The 27,077-nt window shown below is 52.0% G+C and overlaps 1 protein-coding gene across 2 annotated transcripts in view; it reads right to left on the reverse strand.

The window, feature by feature from the left end:
- Positions 1 to 6,662: 6,662 nt before the first annotated feature.
- The window catches only part of SEC14L2 (SEC14 like lipid binding 2), a 38,666-nt gene continuing 18,251 nt past the window's right edge, over positions 6,663 to 27,077 (reverse strand). Inside the window, exons 7-12 of one of the 2 annotated variants that reach the window (XM_007068539.4) lie at positions 25,536 to 25,596; positions 24,805 to 24,888; positions 19,792 to 19,898; positions 19,404 to 19,543; positions 18,766 to 18,935; positions 6,663 to 9,444 (exon numbers count right to left, since the gene is read on the reverse strand). In XM_007068539.4, the coding sequence (XP_007068601.2) occupies positions 9,290 to 9,444; positions 18,766 to 18,935; positions 19,404 to 19,543; positions 19,792 to 19,898; positions 24,805 to 24,888; positions 25,536 to 25,596 (717 nt within the window). In that variant the 3' untranslated portion in view covers positions 6,663 to 9,289. The remainder of the gene's footprint in view (positions 9,445 to 18,765; positions 18,936 to 19,403; positions 19,544 to 19,791; positions 19,899 to 24,804; positions 24,889 to 25,535; positions 25,597 to 27,077) is intronic. The other variant, XM_043529522.1, reaches the window with a different exon arrangement.

The following is a 27,077-nucleotide window of genomic DNA, read 5'->3' on the forward strand; positions in this document are numbered from 1 at the left end:
GTATGGTAACACCCATTGTTTCATGTTCTCTATGTATATAAATCTCCTCACTGTATTTTCCACTACATGCTTCTGATGAAGTGAGCTATAGCTCATGAAAGCTTATGCTCAAATAAATTGGTTAGTCTCTAAGGTGCCACAAGTACTCCTGTTCTTTTTGCGAATACAGACTAACATGGCTGCTACTCTGAAACCTGTCAAATGGGAGCTTGTGACCCCCATTAGCTTAGGAGATTACACCTGGAGGGTGTGTGAGACCCAGCTGGGGAAGAGCTAGGTCTTCATAAAGGAAGGGGCTCAGAGAATTGGGGGGAGAGACCCAGGAGTGGGGTCTGCCTACAAAGCTCCAAGGAGAAAGCCCCGGGGGTTGCTGCTCTGGAAGAGGAACAGGGAGCTCAGGAGGACTGGGAGGGACTAAAAGCTCAAGCAAGAGGCAGGCAGAAGTGGCTTAAGCTGTATGTGGTTCCAGCTGGAGTTTCTGAGTTCTGCTGGGAAGCCTTGCGTTGGGACCCTGCTGTGCTGAGAGAAGAGGGGGAGTGAAGAGGAGCCCAGCAGGAGTGGAAGATGTTCTGTGGTAATGGACGTTGTTTATTTGGGACATTGTCAGCTCGTAAGAGGTGAGACTACATGACCTGCCCAGAGGATCAAGTCAGTAGAAGAACCAGACAACTGAAGGGCCATCAGAAGTGACTGAAGGCAAGGTCCTGCGATGCTGTGCCCAGCCACGAAGGGGTGTGCTGTTGAGTGAGTCCCTCTTCTTGCATCTCTCTCCGAGGGGTAACGTAGAAGGCTCAGCACTGCCTACCTCATGCAAATGAACACAGAGCAGCACTGGAAAATGACATTGCTGTGTTATTCCTCTCAACATCCACAGGATGAGGGGACGGGGTTAACATAATACTCTCTATTTTTAGACTGTTAAAATTTTAAGGATTTTATTCAAGTCCTGGCATGAATCTCATTGTCTCTAGGTGGCGCTGTTGGAACAGCAGCACAGATGTTTGTTCTCAAAAGTGAGCATCCCGGGGGGAGCGGGGCAACGCTGCCCAGTGTGAATCCCCTTTTCAGTTGCTTATAGCTCTGCCAGTATGATAATCAAGTTGGGTCATTTCCAGCACAAATCCAGGCATTGGCACCCTGACAGCAGGATTGTCTGGCTATGTAGACTCCCTCCTCAGGCCCTACGCTACCAGCACTCCCAGCTATCTTCGAGACACCACTGACTTCCTGAGGAAACTACAATCCATCGGTGATCTTCCTGAAAACACCATCCTGGCCACTATGGATGTAGAAGCCCTCCACACCAACATTCCACACGAAGATGGACTACAAGCCGTCAAGAACACTATCCCCGATAATGTCACGGCTAACCTGGTGGCTGAACTTTGTGACTTTGTCCTTACCCATAACTATTTTACATTTGGGGACAATGTATACCTTCAGATCAGCGGCACTGCTATGGGTACTCGCATGGCCCCACAGGATGCCAACATTTTTATGGCTGACTTAGAACAACGCTTCCTCAGCTCTCGTCCCCTAACGCCCCTACTCTACTTGCACTATATTGATGACATCTTCATCATCTGGACCCATGGAAAAGAAGCCCTTGAGGAATTCCACCATGATTTCAACAATTTCCATCCCACCATCAGCCTCAGTCCACACAAGAGATCCACTTCTTGGACACTACAGTGCTAATAAACAATGGTCACAAACACCACCCTATACCGGAAACCTACTGACCGCTATTCCTACCTACATGCCTCCAGCTTTCACCCTGACCACACCACATGATCCATCGTCTACAGCCAAACTCTGCGATACAACCGCATTTGCTCCAACCCCTCAGACAGAGACAAACACCTACAAGATCTCTATCAAGCATTCTTACAACTACAATACCCACCTGCGGAAGTGAAGAAACAGATTGATAGAGCCAGAAGAGTTCCCAGAAGTCACCTACTACAGGACAGGCCTAACAAAGAAAATAACAGAACGCCACTAGCCGTCACCTTCAGCCCCCAACTAAAACCCCTCCAACGCATTATTAAGGATCTACAACCTATCCTGAAGGATGACCCAACACTCTCACAAATCTTGGGAGACAGGCCAGTCCTTGCCTGGAGACAGGCCAGTCCTTGCCTACAGACAGCCCCCCAACCTGAAGCAAATACTCACCAGCAACCACCTACCACACAACAGAACCACTAACCCAGGAACCTATCCTTGCAACAAAGCCCGTTGCCAACTGTGCCCACATATCTATTCAGGGGACACCATCACCGGGCCTAATCACATCAGCCACACTATCAGAGGCTCGTTCACCTGCACATCCACCAGTGTGATATATGCCATCATGTGCCAGCAATGCCCCTCTGCCATGTACATTGGTCAAACTGGACAGTCTCTACGTAAAAGAATAAATGGACACAAATCAGATGTCAAGAATTATAACATTCATAAACCAGTCGGAGAACACTTCAGTCTCTCTGGTCACGCAATCACAGACATGAAAGTTGCGATATTACAACAAAAAAACTTCAAAACCAGACTCCAGCCAGAGACTGTTGAATTGGAATTCATTTGCAAATTGGATACAATTAACTTAGGCTTGAATAGAGACTGGGAGTGGCTAAGTCATTATGCAAGGTAACCTATTTCCCCTTGTTTTTTCCTACCCCCCCCCCCCAACACGTTCTTGTTAAACCCTGGATTTGTGCTGGAAATGGCCCACCTTGATTATCATACACATTGTAAGGGGAGTGATCACTTTAGATAAGCTATTACCAGCAGGAGAGTGAGGTGGTGGGAGAGAAAACCATTTGTAGTGGTAAACACCCATTTTTTCATGCTTTGCGTGTATAAAAAGATCTTCTATACTTTCCACAGTATGCATCCGATGAAGTGAGCTGTAGCTCACGAAAGCTTATGCTCAGATAAACTGGTTAGTCTCTAAGGTGCCACAAGTACTCCTTTTCTTAGTGGTAGGTGGATAGAAGAATTTTTCCATCTGCTGCCGCGCTCTAGCTGTGGCCCTGTGGCATGCCAGCTGTCGTGTAACCCTGTGCATGACACAGCCCCTAAAAGCAGTTAGGGCTCAGCAGAGCGCGCACGCATGAGCCCCCCAGAGCCGCCGAGCGTCCCCTCCCGTGAGCCCCCAGAGCCGCCGAGCGTCCCCTCCCGTGAGCCCCCCAGAGCCGCCGAGCGTCCCCTCGCGTCAGCCCCCCAGAGGCGCCGAGCGTCCCCTCGCATGAGCCCCACAGGGCCGCCGAGCGTCCCCTCCCGTGAGCCCCCCAGAGGCGCCGAGCGTCCCCTCGCATGAGCCCCACAGGGCCGCCGAGCGTCCCCTCCCGTGAGCCCCACAGGGCCGCCGAGCGTCCCCTCCCGTGAGCCCTACAGGGCCGCCGAGCGTCCCCTCCCGTGAGCCCCCCAGAGGCGCCGAGCGTCCCCTCCCGTGAGCCCCCCAGAGGCGCCGAGCGTCCCCTCCCGTGAGCCCCCCAGAGCCGCCGAGCAGCCCCCCACAGGGCCTGTGCCAGACCGGACCGCACCGGGGCCCCGGATCACGCTCCCTCCAGCCCACGACGAGAGCGGCGCGGAGGCCCTGGCCCTGGCCCTGGCCCGCCTGCTCTGGGCCGTGCTGGGGCTGGCGACCACCCTGAGAGCGGGGGGCCCATTGATCCGGCCCAGCTCGTGGAGGGGGAAGACACCTGATTTCAAAGCAGAGGGAACAAATGCTGGGTTGAGGGAGGGAAGGGAACAGACTGTGGTGAGGGGTCTGGGGAGGGCGGGACTGGCCGGGCTCGGGGATGGGGCCCGGGCCGTGGGGCTGGAGGAGCTGGGACTGGGCGGGCTCGGGGCCCGGGCCGTGGGGCTGGAGGAGCTGGGAGTGGCCGGGCTCGGGGTGGGGGCGGAGTAGCTGGGACTGGCCGGGCTCGGGGCCTGGGATATGGGGCTGGAGGAGCTGGGAGTGGCCGGGCTCGGGGTGGGGGTGGAGTGGCTGGGAGTGGCCGGGCTCGGGGCCTGGGATATGGGGCTGGAGGAGCTGGGAGTGGCCGGGCTCGGGGTGGGGGCGGAGTGGCTGGGGGAGGACCCGGGGACCTGGAGCGCGCTGGGCGAGGAGACAGCGGAGCTGACCGCTGCCCCTGTTGCCCGCCCAGGTTCGGGACACGAATTTTCAGACGGTCCCTAATTTACGCCCCTCCAATCCCTCGTCTGCGGCCCCGCCCATCCCGAGCGTGGGGGACTTCCGGGCGGAAGAAAGCTGCCTGCCGAGAGTTCCGGCCCTGGCAGCCACGTGACGGGGAAACGCGGCGTGGAACGGTCGCGGGCCCCCCTGGAAGCGATGCGCCTGATAGTGCGCGTGCGCACATATTTTTCCAGCCGGGGGGCTGATGCAGCACTGCCCTTGCGCTAGCGCCCCTCCTCCCCACTGTAGTGACCCCCCCTTAAAGAGGCCCCCACTGAGGTTGTTTGGAGGGGCCCCCGTTGCACGGAGCCCCTCCCCCCACAGCTCTGGGCCTGCGCGTGCGGGGCCGCGCCGGGTACTGAGCCCGCAGGCTGGCTAGAGAGGGCGGGGCAGTGCCGGGGGGAGGGGGCGCTGGGATGCGGCTGCTTGGATGGGGGCGGGGCGCTGGCTGTGGGGGGGTGAGGGGATGCTGGCGGAGGGGGGTGAGGGGATGCTGGCTGAGGGGGGTGAGGGGATGATGGGGGGTGAGGGGACACTGGCTTAGGGGGGTGAGGGTATGCTGGGGGGGTGCAGGAACACTGGCTGAGGGGGTGAGGGGATGATGGGGGGTGAGGGGACGCTCTGGGAGGTGAGGGGATGATGGGGGGTGAGGGGACACCGGCTGAGGGGGGTGAGGGGATGCTGGCGGAGGGGGGTGAGGGGATGCTGGCTGAGGGGGGTGAGGGGATGCTCTGGGAGGTGAGGGGATGATGGGGGGTGAGGGGACACTGGCTTAGGGGGGTGAGGGTATGCTGGGGGGGGTGCAGGAACACTGGCTGAGGGGGTGAGGGGATGATGGGGGGTGAGGGGACGCTCTGGGAGGTGAGGGGATGATGGGGGGTGAGGGGACACCGGCTGAGGGGGGTGAGGGGACACCGGCGGAGGGGGGTGAGGGGATGCTGGCGGAGGGGGGTGAGGGGATGCTCTGGGAGGTGAGGGGACACTGGCTTAGGGGGGTGAGGGTATGCTGGGGGGGTGCAGGAACACTGGCTGAGGGGGGTGAGGGGATGATGGGGGGTGAGGGGACGCTCTGGGAGGTGAGGGGATGATGGGGGGTGATGGGACACCGGCTGAGGGGGGTGAGGGGATGATGGGGGGTGAGGGGACACTGGCTGAGGGGGGTGAGGGGATGCTGGCTGTGTGGTGGGTGGGGTGGGGGTGAGAAGATGCCATTGTGGGGGGGATGCTGGGTGTGGCGGGAAGTCAGGTGTTGCTGCAGCAGTAGCTGTTGCCAACCCCGAACATTCACAATGAGGCCCCCTAAGCCATGAGATTGGCTTAAACCCCCATGACATTAAACCAGCATGGGGGCTCTCTTGCTGCAGGGAGAGGGGAAGGACTCTCAGCTGGTGTGAGCACAAGGGCCAGGGCTGAAGGCAGGGAGCACAGAAGTCTGGCCACCTTGATCAGTTATGAACCCACACCCCCAAATGAACAGATGAGACAATGATCTGTTCAGCCATTTACTAATAAAGCCTGTGAACACCGAGAGATAGCACAAAATATATATTATTCCATCCTATAATTATCCATTGTTATTTCAAACCATCTCACCTCCGATGTTTACCTTGGCACATGAGGATTTGAAAGGGCAGGTGGGCTGGGAGCTAGTGGCTGTGATGGAGGCTCCAGATGGCTCCATCTTTTTTCCCTTTCCTATGTGAATTTACTCTCATTTTTCAGAGTAGCAGCTGTGTTAGTCTGTATCCACAAAAAGAAAAGGAGGACTTGTGGCACCTTAGAGACTAACAAATTTATTTGAGCGTAAGCTTTCGTGAGCATCATCGGATGCATTCAGTGGAAAATACAGTGGGGAGATTTATATACACAGAGTACATGAAACAATGGGTGTTACCATACACACTGTTGATTATCACTACAAAAGGTTGCCCCCCACCCCCCGCTCTCCTGCTGGTAATAAGAAAAGGAGTACTTGTGGCACCTTAGAGACTAAGCAATTTATTTGAGCATAAGCTTTCGTGAGCTACAGCTCACTTCATCGGATGCATACTGTGGAAAATACAGAAGATGCTCTTATACATACAAACCATGAAAAAATGGGTGTTTACCACTACAAAAGGTTTTCTCTCCCCCCACCCCACTCTCCTGCTGGTAATAGCTTATCTAAAGTGATCACTCTCCTTACAATGTGTATAATAATCAAGTTGGGCCACTTCCAGCACAAATCCAGGTTTGTAAGGAGAGTGATCACTTTAGATAAGCTATTACCAACAGGAGAATGGGTTGGGGTGGGGGGGAGAAAACCTTTTGTAGTGGTAAACACCCATTTTTTCATGGTTTATATGTATAAGAACATCTTCTGTATTTTCCACAGTATGCATCCGATGAACTGAGCTGTAGCTCACGAAAGCTTATGCTCAAATAAATTGCTTAGTCTCTAAGGTGCCACAAGTACTCCTTTTCTTTTTGCGAATACAGACTAATGCTGCTGTTACTCTGAAACCTGCTGGTAATAGCTCACCTTACCTGATCACTCTTGTTACAGTCTGTATGGTAACACCCATTGTTTCATGTTCTCTGTGTATATAAATCTCCCCACTGTATTTTCCACTGAATGCATCCAATGAAGTGAGCTGTAGTTCACGAAAGCTTATGCGCAAATAAATTTGTTAGTCTCTAAGGTGCCACAAGTCCTCCTTTTCTTTTTACTCTCATTTTGTAACCTTTCTAGCCTGGAGCTTCTGTAAAGGTTGCAGAACCAGCAGCCTCCAGATGGCCTTGCCACCTGCTAACAATCATGCTATGCTCATCGTCCTGTAAACATCCCTTCTAGACACACAACCTACAGAGCTAGTCATTCCCTGGAAGAAGAGACCTGGTCCCCCTTTAAGACTAGAGTTCCTATTACCAGTGCAACCTATGTAAGGCACTGATGGGCCAACATAAGCTGGGCTGTATCACCCAGTATGGCCCACCTAGGATGGTCAGAGCCCGAGGCACAGATGGGGTGATACAGTCTAGGCTGCTTAGCCTCATAATGCCCACCCATCACATATTAACTTATTATTTTTCTCTACTGTCCATGATCCAAAGAATAAAAAGTGCCATATCTTTTCCAGCCAGCTGAGTGAGTGCTGCAGCCTTCCTTCAAAACTTGGGAGGAATTTGTCCTTCATGAAATCCACTGGTTCCCCCTCTATGGTCAGTGCTTTCCCATACTGACACCATGCTTGGCTGTTCCAGAGATGTCCTCAAAAATCAGAGCTGCGCAGGGACTGTGTCCCATCTTTGCTGTCTCTGGGATCTGCTGCACATACAATTTGCACTGGCTGTTTCTCTGTGTTCCAGAACACAGTGCAACTGCACGGGAGACTTCCACTTGCTTGTGGATGCTTGAGCCATCTTGGTTCCAGTCTAGAGCTGGCTTTCTGATATGTCTTTGGCTCAGGCATTTCCACTTGCTCCATTTGCACCCTAATGCAGTGTACAGTCTGCAGTGTATACCTGCTCCTGGCCTCCCCATGCATCTTTTTCCTACCCCACCCCCAGTGCCGCTCCCTTTCCCCTGTGGATGGGGATCAGGTCCCGCAAGCTGAGGGTTGGGAAGTCAGTGAAATGGGCAACAGCTGCATTCAGAACCAATGTCCTCATTGCACGTAACTCTGGGCCAGCTGAGGGGTCAGGAATTCAGTGGCCCTGGATCACCCCACCATCTCTTGATGCTGACCTGGAAAATGAGATTACTGAAAGCTTTGCTGGGTGTGAGTCTCATGGGAACCTCCCCTCCTAGTGCCCCAGGATGGGCTGGAGGTGGCTTTACCATTGGCAGGGGCTAGGCTTCCTGCTGGGACTGCGGGAGCGAGAGGCCAACCATGAGTTTCCTTCCCACAGGGGGAAGATAGGTCAGGCCACCTTCTAAATGCCTGGGTCCTCCTTAAAGTGCGGTGACGTGTGTTTATGCCTCAGACCAGCCCTGGGGGCGGGGAGGGGGGCATGAAAGGTGACATTGCCATCTCTGGGATTTGCTCTCTATTATTGATTTTAACATGAAGGGGAAGATGCCCCAAACAAGTCCTTACATCCCACTTCCCCTCCCCCTATGTCTGTGCTTCCCTGGCCCTGCCCCTTCTCCCCAATGTGATTTGCTTTCTCAAGTTGCCCCACTCCCTTGTAGCTGATTGGTCTTTACGGATCCCTGCCCCTCTAGGGCACACTGGGCCATGGAGCCCAGTGCAAGCCTCACTACAGTGCTATGGGTAGCAATACCCCCTGGGACCGTGAAGCCTGGATCTGCTGGCCCCAGGGAAGCTCCAGCCCTTCGTAAGGTGTGAAGGTTAATGAGCAAGGCAGTGAATTACACAAACAAGTGTTGGGGAAGTTTTCAGAGGGGTGGGGAAGAAGGGGCACCCTGCCCTCCTGAAAAGCTCTGCTGGCCTGGATGGCCAGGGCCCTGCCACCAACACCAGCTGCTACCACCCCAAGACTTCGGCTCTCAGCTGTTTCACCTCATTATGCTATAGGGGACATGCCAAGAAGTGCCCCTTTCCCACCCTGTTTTCAGCTCAGCCCAGGTGGAGGGCAAACCCACCGATAATAGAAGGGGTTTCCCTCCAGAACACCCCATGACCCTCCCACTAGCCCCAGGTGCTTAAAGCCTGGAGTTCAGATCAGGGACAGATTAATCTGGCAGATGCTGGCTAGATTGGCAGCCTGAACTGGTGCATGTCAGGGCACAGAGTGCTAGATCCCAGACCCTGGCCATGCTGATACTGACTCCCCAGCTCAGTTATGTTCATTCTAGGCAACTGCAAGGAAGAGATGGGAAACCTTCCACCCTGCAGTATCCATTCCCCTGCCTACAAACACCCCCTCTATGCCCCACGGCCAGCCCAGGGCGAGGGAATGCCCAAAAGAACACTCCAGAGAAGCTGCCTGAATGTTCTAATGGCAACTAGCAGAAATTCTCTGGAGAATGGTTCCACTTTCACTTCCCCATGGGAGCCGGCTGGCTGGGTCTGGGAGAAACCCTGGGTTTGCTTATGAGAGAGAGCTGGGAGTGAGGCTGGTGATGGGGGTCAGACGACGAGGGGGCTCTAAGAGCCGTCACTTGTGGACATCGTTGAGGTCCAACTCATTCATGGTCTCCTCCAGGTGCTGGATCTGCTCCTCCGACTTCTTGTCTGGCAGCAGAACCTCCACTGTGTAGCTGACCTTCTTGGCATGGAGGTAGCTGTAGGTGTTGTCAAACCGCAGAACGTCTGGAGGAAGAGGGGAGAGAGGTTATTCCACATTCAGTGCGAAGGAGAGATCCATGGGCCCTGCCCCCAGCTGGACAGAACCAGACCTGTGAATGTGTGTAGTTGTTTTGCCCATTAGTGGCTGGAGGATACAGATCTGGGAGATATCAACTCCCCAGAAGAAGGTTGCATTAACACCCTGTTGGTAGTAAATATTCATAGAACAGTTTTTAAACTAAGGGCTGGGGGAAAGCTGACAGGTGTGGAGGAGCACATGGTTCGGCCGGAGGTATCCCTTAGGGGAGGATCTATTAATGGAGATTCTCTATGTCCTAGTAAGGAGGAGAGGATGGAATATGATAAAATATGGGTAGGAGCTGATGAGAAACAGTCAAATTAAAAAGATTCCTATTCAACTACATCATTTAATAGCAGACAGCTAAAAAGTGACACGTTTTTAAAGTGCTTATATACCAATGCTAGAAGTCTAAATAATACAATGGGTGAACTAGAGTGCCTCGTATCAAATGAGGATATTGATATAATAGGCACCACAGACACTTGGTGGAAAGAGGATAATCAATCAATGGGACACAGTAATACCAGGGTACAAAATATACCGGAAGGACAGAACAGGTCATGCTGTGGGGGGAGTGGCATTATATGCGAAAGAAAGCGTAGAATCAAATGAAGTAAAAATCTTAAATGAACCAAACTGTACCATAGAATCTCTATTAATAGTAATTCCATGCTCTAATAATAAGAATATAGCAGTAGGGATAGACTACCGACCCCCTGACCTGTATGGTGATAGTGACTGGGACATGCTCAGGGAAATTAGAGAGGCTATAAAAATAAAAAAAATAATAATAGGAGATTTCAACTATCCCCATACTGACTGGGTCCATGTCGCCTCAGGACAGGATGCAGAGATAAAGTTTCTTGATGCCTTAAATGGCTGCTTCTTGGAGCAGCTAGTTCTGGAAACCACAAGAGGAGAGGCAATTCTTGATTTAGTCGTAAGTAGAGCACAGGATCCAGTCCAAGAGGTGACTATAGCTGGACCGCTTGGTAACAGTGACCATAAAATAACTGAATTTAATATCCCTGTGGCGGGGAAAACACCACAGCAGCCCAACACTGTAGCATTTAATTTCAGAAAGGGGAAACTACACAAAAATGAGGAAGTTAGTTAAACAGAAATTAAAAAGGTACAGCACCAAAAGTGAAATTCCTGCAAGCTGCATGGAAACTTTTTAAAGAAACCATAATAGAGCTCAACTTAAATGTATACCCCAAATTAAAAAACTTAGTAAGAGAACCAAAAAAGAGCCACGGTGGCTGAACAACAAAGTAAAGGAAGCAGCGAGAGGCAAAAAGGCGTCCTTTAAAAAGGTTTCAGAGTAGCAGCCGTGTTAGTCTGTATTCGCAAAAAGAAAAGGAGTACTTGTGGCACCTTAGAGACTAATCAATTTATTTGAGCATAAGCTTATGCTCAAATAAATTGGTTAGTCTCTAAGGTGCCACAAGTACTCCTATCCTTTAAAAAGCGGAAGTTAAATCCTAGTGAGGAAAATAGAAAGGAGCATAGACTCTGGCAAATGAAGAAGAAAATATAATTAGAAAGGTCAAAGAAGAATATGAAGAACAGCTAGCCAAAGACTCAAAAAGTAATAGCAAAATAAATTTTAAGTACATCAGAAGCAGGAAACCTGCTAAACAACCAGTGGGGCTGTGACGAAGTAGGGAATGGGGAGGACTGACCTGGGGATTTTGCATGGGAGTTTTGCAGGTACTGTCTGCATTGGTGATGGGATACCAGGGTGTGACTTCACTTGAGGGACGATACCTGAGCATGTAACCTGAGCCCAGGAGGAGGATGGGGCCAGGTGACACCTTCTGCCCGGGGAAACTGGACAAAGGCTGGAGGAGGAGCCAGGGTGTGTGGCTGGAGGAGAGGCTGGAGTGGGTTTTTCAGTTTGGAGCTAGCTTGGGAAATGGAGGGAGGCCAGAACTGGGTCTGGCTCCCTACCCCCCAAGATGGACCTGACTGAGGGATCCTGTTGTCTGTACCTACAAGCTCTGTTTTGGACTGTGTTCCTGTTGTCTAATAAACCTGTTTTACTGGCTGGCTGAGAGTCAGGTGGAATCTCAGGAAATGGGGGAAGTGCAGGGCCCTGTCACCCCCAAATTTCATGACAGGGGCCACTGGACAATCGAGATGCTAAAGGAGCACTCAAGGATGACAAGGCCATTGCGGAGAAACTAAATGAATTCTTTGCATTGGTCTTCATGGATGAGGATGTGAGGGAGATTCCCAAACCTGAGCCATTCTTTTTAGGTGACAAATCTGAGGAACTGTCCCAGATTGAGGTGTCATTAGAGGAGGTTTTGGAACAAATTGATGAACTAAACAGTAATATGTCACCAGGACCAGATGGCATTCACCCAAGAGTTCTGAAGGAACTCAAATGTGAAATTACAGAACTACTAAGTGTAGTCTGTAACCTATCATTTAAATCAGCTCCTGTACCAAACGACTGAAGGATAGCTAATTTGACGCCAATTTTTAAAAAGGGATCCAGAGGTGATCCCGGCAAGTACAGGCCGGTAAGCTTGACTTCAGTACTGGGAAAACTGATTGAAAGTATACTAAAGAACAAAATTGTCAGACACATAGATGAACACAATTTGTTGAGGAAGAGTCAACAAGGTTTTTGAAAAGGGAAATCATGCCTCACCAATCTGCTAGAATTCTTTGATGGGACCAACAAGCATGTGGACAAGGGTGATCCAGTGACTATAGTGTACTTTGATTTTCAGAAAAATCAAGGACCCTCACCAAAGGCTCTTAAGCAAAGTAAGCTGTCATGGGATAAGAGGGAAGGTCCTCACATGGATTGGTAACTGGTTAACAGATAGGAAACAAAGGGTAGGAATAAATGGTCAGTTCTCAGAATAGAGAGAGGTAAATAGTGGTGTCCCACAGGGGTCCTTACTGGGCCCAGTCCTATTCAACATATTCATAAATGATCTGGAAAAAGGGATAAACAGTGAGGTGGCAAAATTTGCAGATGACACAAAACTACTCAAGATAGTTAAGTCCCAGGCAGACTGCGAAGAGCTATAAAAGGATCTCTCAGAACTGGGTTACTGGGCAACAAAATGGCAGATGAAATTCAGTGTTGATAAATGCAAAGTAATGCATATTGGAAAACATAATCCCAACTATACATATAAAATGATGGGGTCTAAATTAGCTGTTACCACTCAAGAGAGATCTTGGAGTCCTTGTGGATAGTTCTTTGAGAACATCCACTGAATGTGCAGCGGCAGCCAAAAAAGCCAACAGAATGTTGGGAATCATTAAGGAAGGGATAGATCATTGGACAGAAAATATTAGATTGCCTCTATATAAATCCATGGTACGCCCACATCTTGAATACTGAGTGCAGATGTGGTCACCCACTTCAAAAAAAGATATATGGGAATTGGAAAAGGTTCAGAAAAGGACAACAAAAATTATTAGGAGTATGGAATGGCTTCCATTTGAGGAGCGATTAATAAGACTGGGACTTTTCAGCTTGGAAAAGAGACGACTTGGGGGGGAAATAAAATCATGACTGGTGTAGAGAAAGTAGATAAGGAAGTGTTGTTTACTCCTTCTCATAACACAAGAACTAGGGGTCACCAAATGAAATTAATAGGCAGCAGATTTAAAACAAACAAAAGTAAGTATTTTTTTCCACACAACGCACAGTCAACCTGTGGAACTCCTTGACAGAAGATGTTGTGAAGACCAAGACTAGAACAGGATTCAAAAAAGAACTAGATAAGTTCATGAAGGATTTAAAAAATAACTAAATAAGTTCAATGGCTATTCGCCAGTATAGGCAGGGATGGTGTCCCAAGCCTCTGTTTGCCAGAAATTGGGAATGGATGATGGGATGGATCACTTGATTACCTGTTTGTTCATTCCCTCTGGGGCACCTGGCATTGGCCAGTGTCGGAAGACAGGATACCTGGCTAGATGGACCTTTGGTCTGACCTAGTATGGCCGTTCTTATATTCTTATTTAAATGGCCACATATCAAATAGTTCTATATAAAGAGATCAGATACAACTTTGCAGGAGTCTGACTGCTCCTTCTTTGCATTTAATTCAGCAGAATGGGTTCCCAGGGAGAGCCCAGGAAACTCCTCCTGGAAATCCTGCTGAGGTGCTAGTTTACAGAGTAATCCCAGCAAAGGCTACTTGTGACGAAGTGGGACTGTTCTTAATGTTTCCTCTGAATAGTGTGGGGGTGACTCAGTTCCCCTATGAAGTTCTTAAGTATCTAGGGGGTGGGGTAAGGGTGTATAATCATTGCAGAGCCCTAGAGGGCAGGTGTGTGCAGGGGTCTGGACACAGAGAATGGCCGACACCCTGTTTCCTGGCAACTGATGGCCTGAGCTCTTCCGCCCTGCAAGGTGAGAGCTAAAGGGTTGGAGAACAAAGGAATCAGGTGACCTCCTGGCCCGGGAAAGGAACAAAGCCCAGAGGAGGAGGGGCTGGAGGGACTTTCAGTTTGGGGCTGGCTGGGACATGGAGTGAAGGGCAGACGTGGTTGTCTGGCTCACTGCCCCCCAAAATGGACCCAGCTGAGGGGTCCTGTTCTCTGCACCTGCAAGCTCTGTTTTAGACCATGTTCCTGTCATCTAATAAACCTCTGTTTTACTGGCCGACTGAGAGTCAAGTCTGACTGCGAAGTTGGGGTGCAGGAACCTCTGGCTTCCCCAGGAGCCCTGCCTGAGCGGACTCGCTGTGGGAAGCACACGGAGGGGCAGAGGATGCTGAATGCTCCGAGGTCAGACCCAGGAAGGTGGAAGCCGTGTGAGCTGTGTGTCCTGCAGACAGGCTGCTGACCGGAAGGCGACCGCCCCAGAGTCCTGACTGGCTTCATGGGGAGCAGTTCCAGAGCATCGCCATTGGACTCCGTGACAACTGGTGGCAGCGGTGGGATGTACTGCACCCCGTGGATGGCGCTTCCTGCAGTAAGTGACTGGGGAGCAGTAAAACGAAGGGGGATTGACGAGGACCAGGCGTGCTGAAGGCTCAGAGAGGAGCGGTTTCAGGGGGCGGTAAACCCCTGGGAGTGTGTGACCAGCGAGAAGGACTGTGCAGTAATGGGGTCCCCCTGGGGACTGCAGTGAGCAGGCTCAGGGGTGGAGGAGCCTGCGGCTTGGCCCTGGGAGAGAGAAGGACTTTTGCAGTAACAGGGTTCCCCTGGGGATTGCAGCGAGCAGTCCAAGGGGCGGAGGAGTCTGCGGCTCGACCCTGGCAAAGAGGTGGTGACCTCGAAAAAGCTGGCATACTTGGGGTTCTCCCTGGAAACCGTGGGGAGCTGAGAGCACACAGGCCTGTGAGTCCACAACAACTTGGGAAGAGCGGAGTGACGGCCTGTCACCGTCTCCTTAAGAAGGACATTGTAACCCTGTGCAGAAAGAGAGGGTTGAGCATTGGAAAGTTCACCAAAGCGCAGTTCATCGTGCAGCTGGAGGAGGATGACCGCTCTAGGAACAGATTCCTGACCCAAATGGGGCTATCGCAGGATCTGGGAGCAGCTGGAGTGGTAGCCAGGCATCGCCAAGACTCCTGTCCCCGACCAGACGAGGGTCTTCACGATCGGGTTTCCCATCCGGGGATCGGAGACGGACGGGATTGGAGCTGAGTCCGAGAGAGCAAGAGGACTGTGAGAGACAGCGAGAGCCCGAGAAAGAGCTGCAGAAGCAGCAGCAGCATGAACTGGCGGTGGGGGAGCGGAGAGGCCTAGGGGACCTCCCAGGGGTGAGTGGGGATAGACCCCGGGGGGCCAGTTCCGCAGGGAACCTCGAGACTAAATTGCTGCCCCTGGTTAAGGAGTGGGGGGATGTGGATGCCCACCTCACTGCCTTTGAGCAGGCTGGAGATCTGAACCAGGGGGACCCTGCGGAAAAGCCCCGGTGTCTAGCTCCCTCGCTGGGTCCCAAGGCCGTAGACTCCGTCAGCCAGATGGGTTGGGAGGTGGACGGGCTCCCACTCCTGGTCCCAACCTATATGTCTGTGTGGAGTTTCCTGGGGTCGGGCCCCTCGGACCCCCAGGGGGAGCGGAAGGTGATGGTCAATGGGGAGACATTCCTGGGGTGGCGAGATCCTGGGACAGAGAGAACTGTTGTCAGGCCCTGGGTGGTGCAGCCTCAGATGCTGAGGGGCTGTGTGAGCTGGGTAAGGGTCCCAGGGATGAAGCCCCTCGCCCTGCCTACTGCCCAGATCCCTGTGCAGACCCAGGAGGGGTCAGGCTGGCTGGTTGTTGGGGTTCTCCGGGATATCGGCTGCGAGACCCTGTTGTGGGGTGACTGTGTCTCTTTGGGACAGGATCCAGACCCTGCTCCTGTAACTGCCAAGGGTTTGAATTTGAATCCAGGGAACCAATCGGTGGAGAGGGAAATGGTCAGTGAAAATGCAGATGACCTGGCTGGCAGCAGGGAGGAGCGGCTAGGCTCAGGCTACCTGCCTGCCTGTAACCAGACCCCTGGGGCTGGGTGGGACAGAGAGATGCTCCCTGCGCCCTTGCACACTGGAGAAGGGGCTCACGCTGGCTCTGATGCTGTGAGGAAAGCAGGGAGCAAGGGCAGCGCTGAGCACAGTGGGAGCTGAGACCCCAGCTGAGTGGGGGGAGACACAGGCAGGGCAGGGGATCTGTGGGGAGTGGCAAGGTGTTGGTAAGGAAAGTCTGGATGAGCCTAGGCAGCCTTGTGAGCCGATGGCTGTGTCTAGTCAGCAGGGTGGGAAGGCGAGGAGAGTGGAAGATGAGTGTCCCTGGACCTTACCTGTTACCTGGGTGAAGAATTGGGACAGGGAAGGAAATGTGCCTGTGTCTGTCAGGGGTATTGACTTGCCTATGGAGGGAGCTACCCTGATCTCCAAGCAGTTGTCTGTGACCAGCCTTGTGTGCTGGGACAAGGGGAATGAGATCCCAAGCTGTGTGTCTGGGAAAGGAGAAAGTGTGTCCGGCTCTTCTTTGTCTGTGGAGCAGACAGAAGGGGCCTTTCAGCCTGTGATGGTTGAGGGTCGTGCAGTTGTCTCAGAGTTGGTTCTGGATTCAGCTAAAGCCCAGGAAGGGAAGGGTCCTAAGTTTGGGTCTGCTCAGGAGAATGGCCCTGTAACTAGGTCGCATCCAGTTAGTGTCTATGTAAAATCCCAGAGCCCAGACAATTCTGGTGCTTGTATTTTGCCTGTTGCTAGTGTTTTGTTGGGAAAGGGTGTCGCAACTCTGTCTAGTCAGGGTGAGATCCGAGCCAGGGCACAAGGAGAGCATGAAGGTGTGTGATTGTGTTACCTACTGAGGGTGTGGAAACCTGTAGCAAGAAGGAAAAGATTCCTGAACTTGTGTGTGGCAAAGGGAAGGAGAATGCTTCTGACCTTTTCTCTAGGAAGTCTGTCAGTTTGCCTGAAAGGGGATTGTGTAGGAATCCACCGGATGGGCCAGAGGTAATTCTGGATGTAAGGGAGACCCAGAAAGGGTCTGTTGTTGCTCAGGAAAGTGTTCCTCTAGAGCAAGCCCTAGGTAAAGAGGGTAAGGGCAGAATTTCTGTGAGGGGTGAATTGTTGCATAGAAAAGCCCTAGGGAAAGGAATCCTCATGGAGTCTTTGCAAGCAGTTTACTGCCACTGAAGGGTGTGAAAGTGATTTAATCAAGACAGTTTCAGTTCCTAACAGCCAGAAATTTTCTGTTGTGAATGGATCCACTGACTGTCCTGTTGAAAGATCCAGTGTGGAGAGCCTTGAGAAGGTCTCAGATGAAGTGAAAGCTGTTAAGAAAGTTAAACCGTCCTATAACCAAGTGGCTGTGTTTGGCTTGCTTGATGGGGAGAAGACCCAATCCCAGTTTGACCCCCTGGGGTTTTGGGGTGGCCAAAGGGCACGGGCCGCATAAACCTTCCCACATGCGGCCTGTGAGTGCTATCGACCACCCCCGACCTAAGGGAGGGCGTGAAACTGGAAGGGCCTGGTGTAACTCCTACCAAGGAATGGGAGAGATGCTGGGGCATCCATGGGAACGTTGGCGGCTTCGAACTTCCCCAGGTCACTGGCTAAAGTGACCCCGCTCAGTTCGATCTCGAAGGGGGGAGAGATGTGACGAAGTGGGACTGTTCTTAATGTTTCCTCTGAATAGTGTGGGGGTGACTCAGTTCCCCTATGAAGTTCTTAAGTATCTAGGGGGTGGGGTAAGGGTGTATAATCATTGCAGAGCCCTAGAGGGCAGGTGTGTGCAGGGGTCTGGACACAGAGAATGGCCGACACCCTGTTTCCTGGCAACTGATGGCCTGAGCTCTTCCGCCCTGCAAGGTGAGAGCTAAAGGGTTGGAGAACAAAGGAATCAGGTGACCTCCTGGCCCGGGAAAGGAACAAAGCCCAGAGGAGGAGGGGCTGGAGGGACTTTCAGTTTGGGGCTGGCTGGGACATGGAGTGAAGGGCAGACGTGGTTGTCTGGCTCACTGCCCCCCAAAATGGACCCAGCTGAGGGGTCCTGTTCTCTGCACCTGCAAGCTCTGTTTTAGACCATGTTCCTGTCATCTAATAAACCTCTGTTTTACTGGCCGACTGAGAGTCAAGTCTGACTGCGAAGTTGGGGTGCAGGAACCTCTGGCTTCCCCAGGAGCCCTGCCTGAGCGGACTCGCTGTGGGAAGCACACGGAGGGGCAGAGGATGCTGAATGCTCCGAGGTCAGACCCAGGAAGGTGGAAGCCGTGTGAGCTGTGTGTCCTGCAGACAGGCTGCTGACCGGAAGGCGACCGCCCCAGAGTCCTGACTGGCTTCATGGGGAGCAGTTCCAGAGCATCGCCATTGGACTCCGTGACACTACTTATCACCCGAATGGGTTTCTGGTTGAACTGGCTGACTCTGTTACATGGGTAAGATCAGGCAAACTAATGAGCGAAGCGTTCTGTATCTGTGATGCAAGCTGATGTGGCCTTTAGAGTTATTCAGGCTTAAATAGATTCATTTTTCCCGCGTCATCCACCCATTCCCCAGCCCACATGAAGTGGTGTCAGTGACACCATGGGCCAGAACAGGGCAGAAACTCGCTCCGAGGGTGGCATTTCCAGCTGGCAGATTAACCTGCAGCTGGAGGGAAGCTCAGAGATTGGCCCTGAAATTAGTGTCTCAATTACCTGGGGAATTCTCTGTATTTTCTTTCCATAAATGCTGGCAGAGATGGTGCCCCTTAGGTCCCAACTCCTCCCCCCAACAGATTCAGCATGACCTCTGCAGCCAACAGATGGGGAAGCTCCCAGCAGCAAAGGAGAGGGAGCCACTTACAGACACCGGCCACGGAACAGGTGAGGGAGCCGTCCTCGGGCACCAGGTGGGCATTGTAGCGTTGGTTTGGAAGCACCTCCGTCATCTCGCCAGCTCGCTGCCGCTCCCCGATTCTAGTCTTCAGATAGACCCCAAAGCCCACGTCGGCCCCTTCGGACATGAACTGCCACCTGACGGGATGAGGCCGTAGACACAGGGGGCTCCCATGACCCTTTCCCCTCATAACCACCCCACCCCAATACAATGAGGCTGGTCTAGACCGTGGTACCACCCCGCAGCCTGTGGAGCTGACCCAGACCTTGCCATCCATCCTCTCCTAATACAGTGGGGCTAACCCATGCTTCAGTAACTACCCCCACGCACACTCAGTGGGCTCACCCTGACCAGAGCGTCATGCCTGGTGTGTGTGACCCAGAACTCATTAACTTTAGATAGCTCATCTGACCCAAGCCTTGGTACCTTCCTACCCCACCTCCGTCTGTGTAGGTGGGCTGGCCCAGGTGGCTGGGGGGACCCATGTCTTGGCACTGCCCCCCGCCCCAATTCATCCTCACACAGCCCCTGTTATCTGCTTGCCCCAGGCTGGGCCCATGTGTTGCTGGTAGCTCCAGGGACAGCTCTACACCAGCTCTCCCTACCTGAGGACGCAGCCTGGGAAGAGGATCTCATACTCCACCTGGTGGGAGGAGCCCCGGTTCACCACCACCAAGTGCTCGTACTGCTGCTTCAGCTGGTCCCGCACGTAGTACTCCTGGGGGATGTCACCGCCGTAGTTAATCTGGAACGAGCAAGAACCAGGCCCTGAGCCACGAGGGCATCGCCCCCCAGCATCACTCCCACCCTGGGATCACAGACACAAGAGGACTCCTGCATTGGAGGCCACAGGCCTCTCCCCTGCCACGTCTCCCACTGGGGCTCCCCAGCTGGTGGCTGCACTAGAAGAGCTGGGCTGTGACTGGAAGAGCAGTGGCTGACACCCCAGCATGCGAGTGGGGGATGCTGGTGTTCAGGATGGGGTCACTATACCTTGGTCACACACTTGGGGTTCTGGTCTGGATCCCGGAGGGTTCCCCCATACACCACAGGGATCTCCTCGGGGGCGATGTACTTCTGCAAGACCTCCTTCCAGTTTGCTGGCAGAAGAGAGAGGAGCACTGAGGTTACATCTGCAGGAGCCGCCCTCTGTGGCTAGAGAGCTGGAGTGGGAGTTAGGGGGACCCTCTCCTCTGCTGGGATCACAGGGCAGAAGGGAACACAGGTACCTACAGCACACTGAGATCCTTGGGGTGGGGGAAACAGAACCAGAGAGGTGAGGGATGGAAAAGATCTGTTTGCGCTTCCAGTCCCTCCCCATGTCTTTCCACCCCAGCATGTGAGCGCTGGGAGTGGTGATGCCATGGAGCTGGGATGGCACAGTTTCTGGCGTGGTGGAGACTGGCTTGGCGCATAGCAGACCCACTCATTAGCCGTCCCCCGCCCCTTAGCCGAGACAAGGAGAGGAGGGGTGGAGACAAGTAACGCTCTCTGCGCTGCAGGGATCCTGCCAAGGAGCTGAGATAACCAAGGGAAATGGAACCAACGTCAGCCTTGTAGTTTGACCATGTCTGGCCAGCTGAGCTAAGAAGTGCAGGGAGCTCAGCACAGAGCACGCGGGGGTTAGGAGCCAAAGGGTGAGTCCCTGGCAGCCATCTCCAGTGCCCACGTGTGCCCGTAGCACAAGCATGACAATGCTCCCACAGCTGCTCTTAAGGGGGCATTTCTGTGTCAGTGACACACAGAACACACAGCACTAAAGGCCAGGACAGTGACGGCTGCCGAGCTTGTCCCTGCTCCAGAACAGGCCAGGCCTGACCCAAACGTTTGGCTCCACTCTCCACCTCGTGTCATCACGTTACAGCCTGGGTCCAGAGCCAGCCTGGGCTAGCAGGAATTGAACACCATCCACATGGCCAATGGCTGGAGCGAGCTGGCAGCTCTCAGCCCAGCCCCGTCTGACACAGGTGTGCGTATAGTCCTGTGACAATGGGGACAGATCAGAGGCACTGGCCAAGGTGCCTTATTAGCATAGGACGGTGTTACCCGAACAGTGCCTGGCTCTGGCTCTCTGTCACTGCCTGGACCCCTGCCTAACCCAGCCTGCCGGTTTAGAGAACACCACCCATCTCCTCACACTCCACTGGCTCCCTCGGGGGCAGTCTTAGCAGACAGGCTAATGACTGAATGGGCCATGGAGAGTGACCACCTGGCTCCCACTGGAGGGGCTACGCCTTCAGCTCGGAGGAGAAAGGCAGTGAGCTCTTAGGAGGAAGGTGCTGGAGTGGGACTCAGGAGAGCTGGCTTCAATTCCCAGCTCTTGGGCAAGTCACTGAGTTTCTCTGGCTCTCAGTGTCCCCCCACATGAAATAGGGCTGAGAATGCCCCGCTTGGGTTTGGCTTGTCTGTTCAGACTGTAAGCTTTGGGCCGGGGCCCTGCTGGTCATTAACAGTAAGAGTGAAGCTCTAGGTGCATTGGCCACCGCTGTGGACTCCACTCCCTGTGGCTCTCAAGCCAGTGTCACAACATGAAATGCACTGTTTGGGTTGCCATCCGCTGATGCACATTGAATGGGGCTCAAATGAATGATGGCTTTTTGTTTCATAGAATCATAGAATATCAGGGTTGGAAGGGACCTCAGGAGGTCATCGAGTCCAACCCCCTGCTCAAAGCAGGGCCAATCCCCAACTAAATCATCCCAGCCAGGGCTTTGTCAAGCCTGACCTTAAAAATATCTAAGGAAGGAGATTCCACCACCTCCCTAGGTAACGCATTCCAGTGCTTCACCACCCTCCTAGTGAAAAAGTTTTTCCTAATATCCAACCTAAACCTCCCCCACTGCAACTTGAGACCATTACTCCTTGTTCTGTCATCAGCTACCACTGAGAACAGTCTAGAGCCATCCTCTTTGGAACCCCCTTTCAGGTAGTTGAAAGCAGCTATCAAATCCCCCCTCTTTCTTCTCTTCCACAGACTAAACAATCCCAGTTCCCTCAGCCTCTCCTCATAAGTCATGTGTTCCAGTCCCCAAATCATTTTTGTTGCCCTCCGCTGGACGTTTTCCAATTTTTCCACATCCTTCTTGTAGTGTGGGGCCCAAAACTGGACACAGTACTCCAGATGAGGCCTCACCAGTGTCGAATAGAGGGGAACAATCATGTCCCTCGATCTGCTGGCTATGCCCCTACGTATACATCCCAAAATGCCATTGGCCATCTTGGCAACAAGGGCACACTGCTGACTCATATCCAGCTTCTCGTCCACTGTAACCCCTGGGTCCTTTTCTGCAGAACTGCTGCCAAGCCATTCGGTCCCTAGTCTGTGGCGGTGCGTTGGATTCTTCCGTCCTAAGTGCAGGACTCTGCACTTGTCCTTGTTGAACCTCATCAGATTCCATTGCTCCCTGTGCAGGAAACGGCATCACCAGTGGTGTAAGCAGTGCCAGCCCGGGAAAAGGGTTTGTTAGCCCAGTGGCAGCACAGAGCCAGCTGGAGGAGCGGTCACACTGGGTTTTGTTTCAAGAAGAAAGCCAAGAAGTGAAGAAGGAAATACACAGGTCACAATATTAAGGTGCCCTGGCTCACCTAACTGTTTCCCTTTAATAGCAATGGACTAATGATCTCACATTTCTTTATCCTTTTAACACAAGGGTTCCAAGTAGGGCTGTCAATTAATCACAGTTAACTCACACAATTAATGCAAAAAAGTTCATGCAGATTAAAAAAAAAAACATGATTAATTGCAGTTTTAATCACACTGTTAAATAGAATACCAATTGAAATTTATTAAACATTTTTGGATTTTTTTTACATTTTCAAATATATTGATTTCAATTACAACACAGAATTCAAAGTGTACAGTGCTCACTTTATATTATTTTTTATTACAAATATTTGCACTGTAAAAATGATAAACAAAAGAAATAGTATTCACCTCATACAAGTACTGTAGTGCAATCTCTTTATTGTGAAAGCGCAACTTACAAATGTAGGGTTTTTTTGTTACATAACTGCACTCAAAAACAAAACAATATACAACTTTAGAGCTTACAAGTCCACTCAGTCCTACTTCTTGTGCAGCCAATTGCTAAGACAAACAAGTTTGTTTACATTTATGGGAGATAATGCTGCCTACTTCTTATTTACAATGTCACCTGAAAGTGAGAACCGGCATTCGCATGGCACTTTTGTAGCTGGCACTGCAAGGTATTTACGTGCCAGATATGCTAAACATTCGTATACCCCTTCATACTTCGGCCACCATTCCAGAGGACATGCTTCCATGCTGATGACGCCCATTAAAAAAATGTGTTAATTAAATTTATGACTGAACTCCTTGGGGGAGAATTGTATGTCTCCTGATCTGTGTTTTACCCACATTCTGCCATATATTTCATGCTATAGCTGTCTCGGATGATGACCCAGCACATGTTGTTCATTTTAAGAACACTCTCACTGCAGATTTGACAAAACGCAAAGAAGGGACCAATGTGAGATTTCTAAAGATAGCGACAGCACTTGACCCAAGGTTTAAGAATCTGAAGTGCCTTCCAAAATCTGAGAGGGATGAGGTGTGGAGCATGCTTTCAGAAGTCTTAAAAGAGCAACACTCCGATGCGGAAACTACAGAACTCAAACCACCAAAAAAGAAAATCAACCTTCTGCTTGTGGCATCTGACTCAGATGACGAAAATGAACATGTGTCGGTCTGCACTGCTTTGGATTGTTATCGAGCAGAACCCGTCATCAGCATGGACGCATGTCCTCTGCAGTGGTGGTTGAAGCATGAAGGGACATGTGAATCTTTAGCACATCTGGCATGTAAATATCTTGTGACGCCGGCTATGACAGTGCCATGAGAATGCCTGTTCTCACTTTCAGGTGACATTGTGAACAAGAAGCGGGCAGCATTATCTCCTGCAAATGTAACAAATGTGTTTGTCTGAGCGATTGGCTGAACAAGAAGTAGGACTGATTGGACTTGTAGGCTCTAAAGTTTTACATTGTTTTGTTTTTGAATGAAGTTATTTTTTGCACGTAATTCTACATTTGTAAGTTCAACTTTCATGATAAAGAGATTGCACTACAGTGCTTGTATTAGGTGAATTGAAATATACTATTTCTTTTGTTTTTTACAGTGCAAATATTTGTAATAAATATAAAGTGAGCACTGTACACTTTGTATTCTGTGTTGTAACTGAAATCAATATATTTAAAATGTGGAAAACATCCAAAAATATTTAAATAAATGGTATTCTATTATAATTTAAAAGCACGATTAATTGCGATTAATTTTTTTAATTGCTTGACAGCTCTAGTTCCAAGGGCTTTACAGACTGTGTACTGTACATCACTGCACCAGCCTCTGGGGAGGACAGCTGTTTACAATCATTCACAGCACCACTAGGCAGTCCTGCAGGACAGGTAGTGAAGGGGGCGTGGGGGAGATTTAGGGAGACAGGGTGTAGCCCTGCAAACTGAAACTTGGCCAGGAGGGTGGATCAGTTTACAAAGACACCCGCAGGCAGTTAAAACACACCAGCTCGGTTTTACATTTCATCTGAAATATGGTACTTCCAGCAGTGCGCTGCCCCCTAGTGCCACGCAGGGGCAAGCACGGCCACCAAGTCACTCACACCCGCCTGAGTCTTCCTGGGAGGTCTCCCATCCAGCGGCTGATCAGCCCCAGCCCCGCTGAGCCAGTGAGATGTACAAAGACACTTTGAATGGGTTCATTTATCCTGCCCAGCATCACGATCATCATGAGGCCCTCCGTGCCCAAACAGAACAACTGTCTGTGAATGGTGGGACTGGGGCATCAAGTAGGCCACAGGAAGCAGCAGTCTGGTGATGTCCCTGCACTGAGCAAGGGGGTTAGACTCGGGCTGGGCAGCAACTTCCCATTAGAAAAGGGGCTCTGGGACTGGGGGCCTGGTCATTTTGGGCCCATGAGCTAGGCTGGAAGCGGTGGTGCAAGGCAGGGAAAGAGGGCAGGGTCAAACTCACCTCCTAGGACGACAATCTTCTTGCGGGTGTCTTCGCTCAGGAAGTGCTTGATGAGGTTGTAGGCCACAGGGAAGAGCTTGGGAGCTGCAAGAATGGTACAGAGAGAACATAGCATCATGGGCAAGAAATCCTTCACACCATCCTCTCACCCTGGCCTTCCACCTCCAGCACCACCCCCTGCCAGGGATCTGCAATGCCTTCCTCACACCTCTCACCGATCCCTGCCATGGAGTGCCAGTGCTGTACCAATGTGATAGAGGTGGGAGAACAACATACCACATGGCCAACAACATGGTGCATCTCTTGGGCTGACTGTGGTGTTTCCTACTGGGCCATGGGACAAACAACCATGCTTCCCCAGCTGGGTATCATAGAATCATGGAATATCAGGGTTGGAAGGGACCGAGGAGGTCATCTAGTCCAAGCCCCTGCTCAAAGCAGGGCCAATCCTCAACTAAATCATCCCAGCCAGGGCTCTGTAGCCCTGTACCCCAGGTGGCAAAGGTAGAGGGTCTGCACAGAGCACCCTCCAGACTGGGTATTCTGTGTTTCTCTCCCTGGGGGGCAGAGACATGCATGCAGTATCTCCTGCAAATGCAAGTCTGCTGTCCCAGCTCACACATGTATATTCATGCGTGTGCATGCATGTATGTGTGCGTGTGCATGCAACTGCACAGTTGGGCGGGGAGGGGAAGCATGCAAGCCTTGTCCTGCATTGCAGTTAAACCCACCTTTAATTACAAACAGGCGCTTCAGGGTCTCAGGATAGTTCTCCTCAAACATGGACAGAAGCTGTGAATCCAAAAGAGCTTGTCAGTCAGGGAGACAGAAACCTATCCCAAGCCCTCCCTGCCTCCAGCCAACCCTAGTACCTCATGTCTGGGACCTTGCCTCAGGCCCTGCCAGCAGCCCTGGGCTGTAGTAGCAAACAGCTGTGCAGGAGGAGACGGAACCAGACCCACACCCCTCCCCAGAGCCAGATCAGAAACCTGCACAAAGCTTGCAATGATTTCAGATAAGAGACAGCCCTTCCCCATCTCTTCCTTCCCCTCCAGGGCTTCTGCACCAAGGGAGAGGTGTTCTGGTTGCTTTAAACCCCAGTGACCCTCTCGTCCCCCAATCTGAATCTCCCCCCGCCCATGCCAGAAACAGAGAGCAACAGAAATCAAAGAGCAAAGGCCAGTCATAAATACAAAGAAAGGACCAACAAGCAATTCAAATCCCAGCTCCTCAGGAAAGAGGGGTCAGTCTAGGACATAAACTCACTAGCTCTACTGTCATGGGGGGAGAGAGGGGGAGAAAAGAGGCCAGTGCACCTGTGACTGGCCAGTTGACCCCTCCCTGTCCCCAGCTGGGCTTAAGAGAGGGCACCTGGGCCCTAGAAGGGAGGGGACTGGGAGAATTGGCCAGCTGGCTGGGAAGCAGCAGGTAGAAAGAGCTGTGTGGAACAACACTGCTAGCGAGAACTGGCCACAGCTCAGGACCCCTGAGGCGTTTAAGGCTCAGGCAGTGGCTCCTTGGCAAATGGGGAAGATCCAGCTTATCTAGGGAAGTCGAGCCTGGGCTCAAGAGGGTTGGTGGGGGAGGGTCGATCCCCCCTGGCAGGGAGGCCTGGGGAGCAGGACACTGGGGAGCTCTCTTGGGGACACCTGATGGGGGCTGTGGAGACTGGCCACTCTCAAGTGGATGGCCTGGAGAGCGGGGCCTTGCATCGGGGGTGAAAGGAACTGGGAACAATGTGCTGCTATGGAGTGGGTGGGTGGATGGAGGTGATTCCCCTGGAGTGGGGAATGGAGAAACCACAGTACCTTTATGTTTACTGTGCACACTGGAGAATGGCTTCAGGGGAACTACTGCACTGGTGTATGTGAGCAAGCTATACCCAGAGGTGGGCTTGGTAGTGCACATTGAGAGACAATATTCCTTTCAGGGATACTCAAAGGGAAACTGAGGCTAGGCGTGCCTGTTGTGTCACAACCTGCCCATGAAGGGTTCCCACGGCAGGTCACCAGATGACATCTGCAGAGAGGAGGAAATTCACCCCCGTGCAGAGGGCTATAGCACCCGTAGGGCTGAAGCGAGACTCATGCAGTGCCCAGGCTTAAGCAATAGCCCTCTGCATGGGGTGGAATTTGACCCCAAAAGAATAACACCGTTAAAGCCTTTCCATGCTTATTAGAACCCCACAACCATAGGGGAAAGCATCTCTCACGATTTCTACAGAATCTCATGGTTTTGGGGCACCGACATGATTTTTCAAATGGTGGGGGGTT

This window comes from Chelonia mydas, chromosome 15 (assembly GCF_015237465.2).
Source record: "Chelonia mydas isolate rCheMyd1 chromosome 15, rCheMyd1.pri.v2, whole genome shotgun sequence".
NCBI lineage: Eukaryota > Metazoa > Chordata > Testudines > Cheloniidae > Chelonia > Chelonia mydas.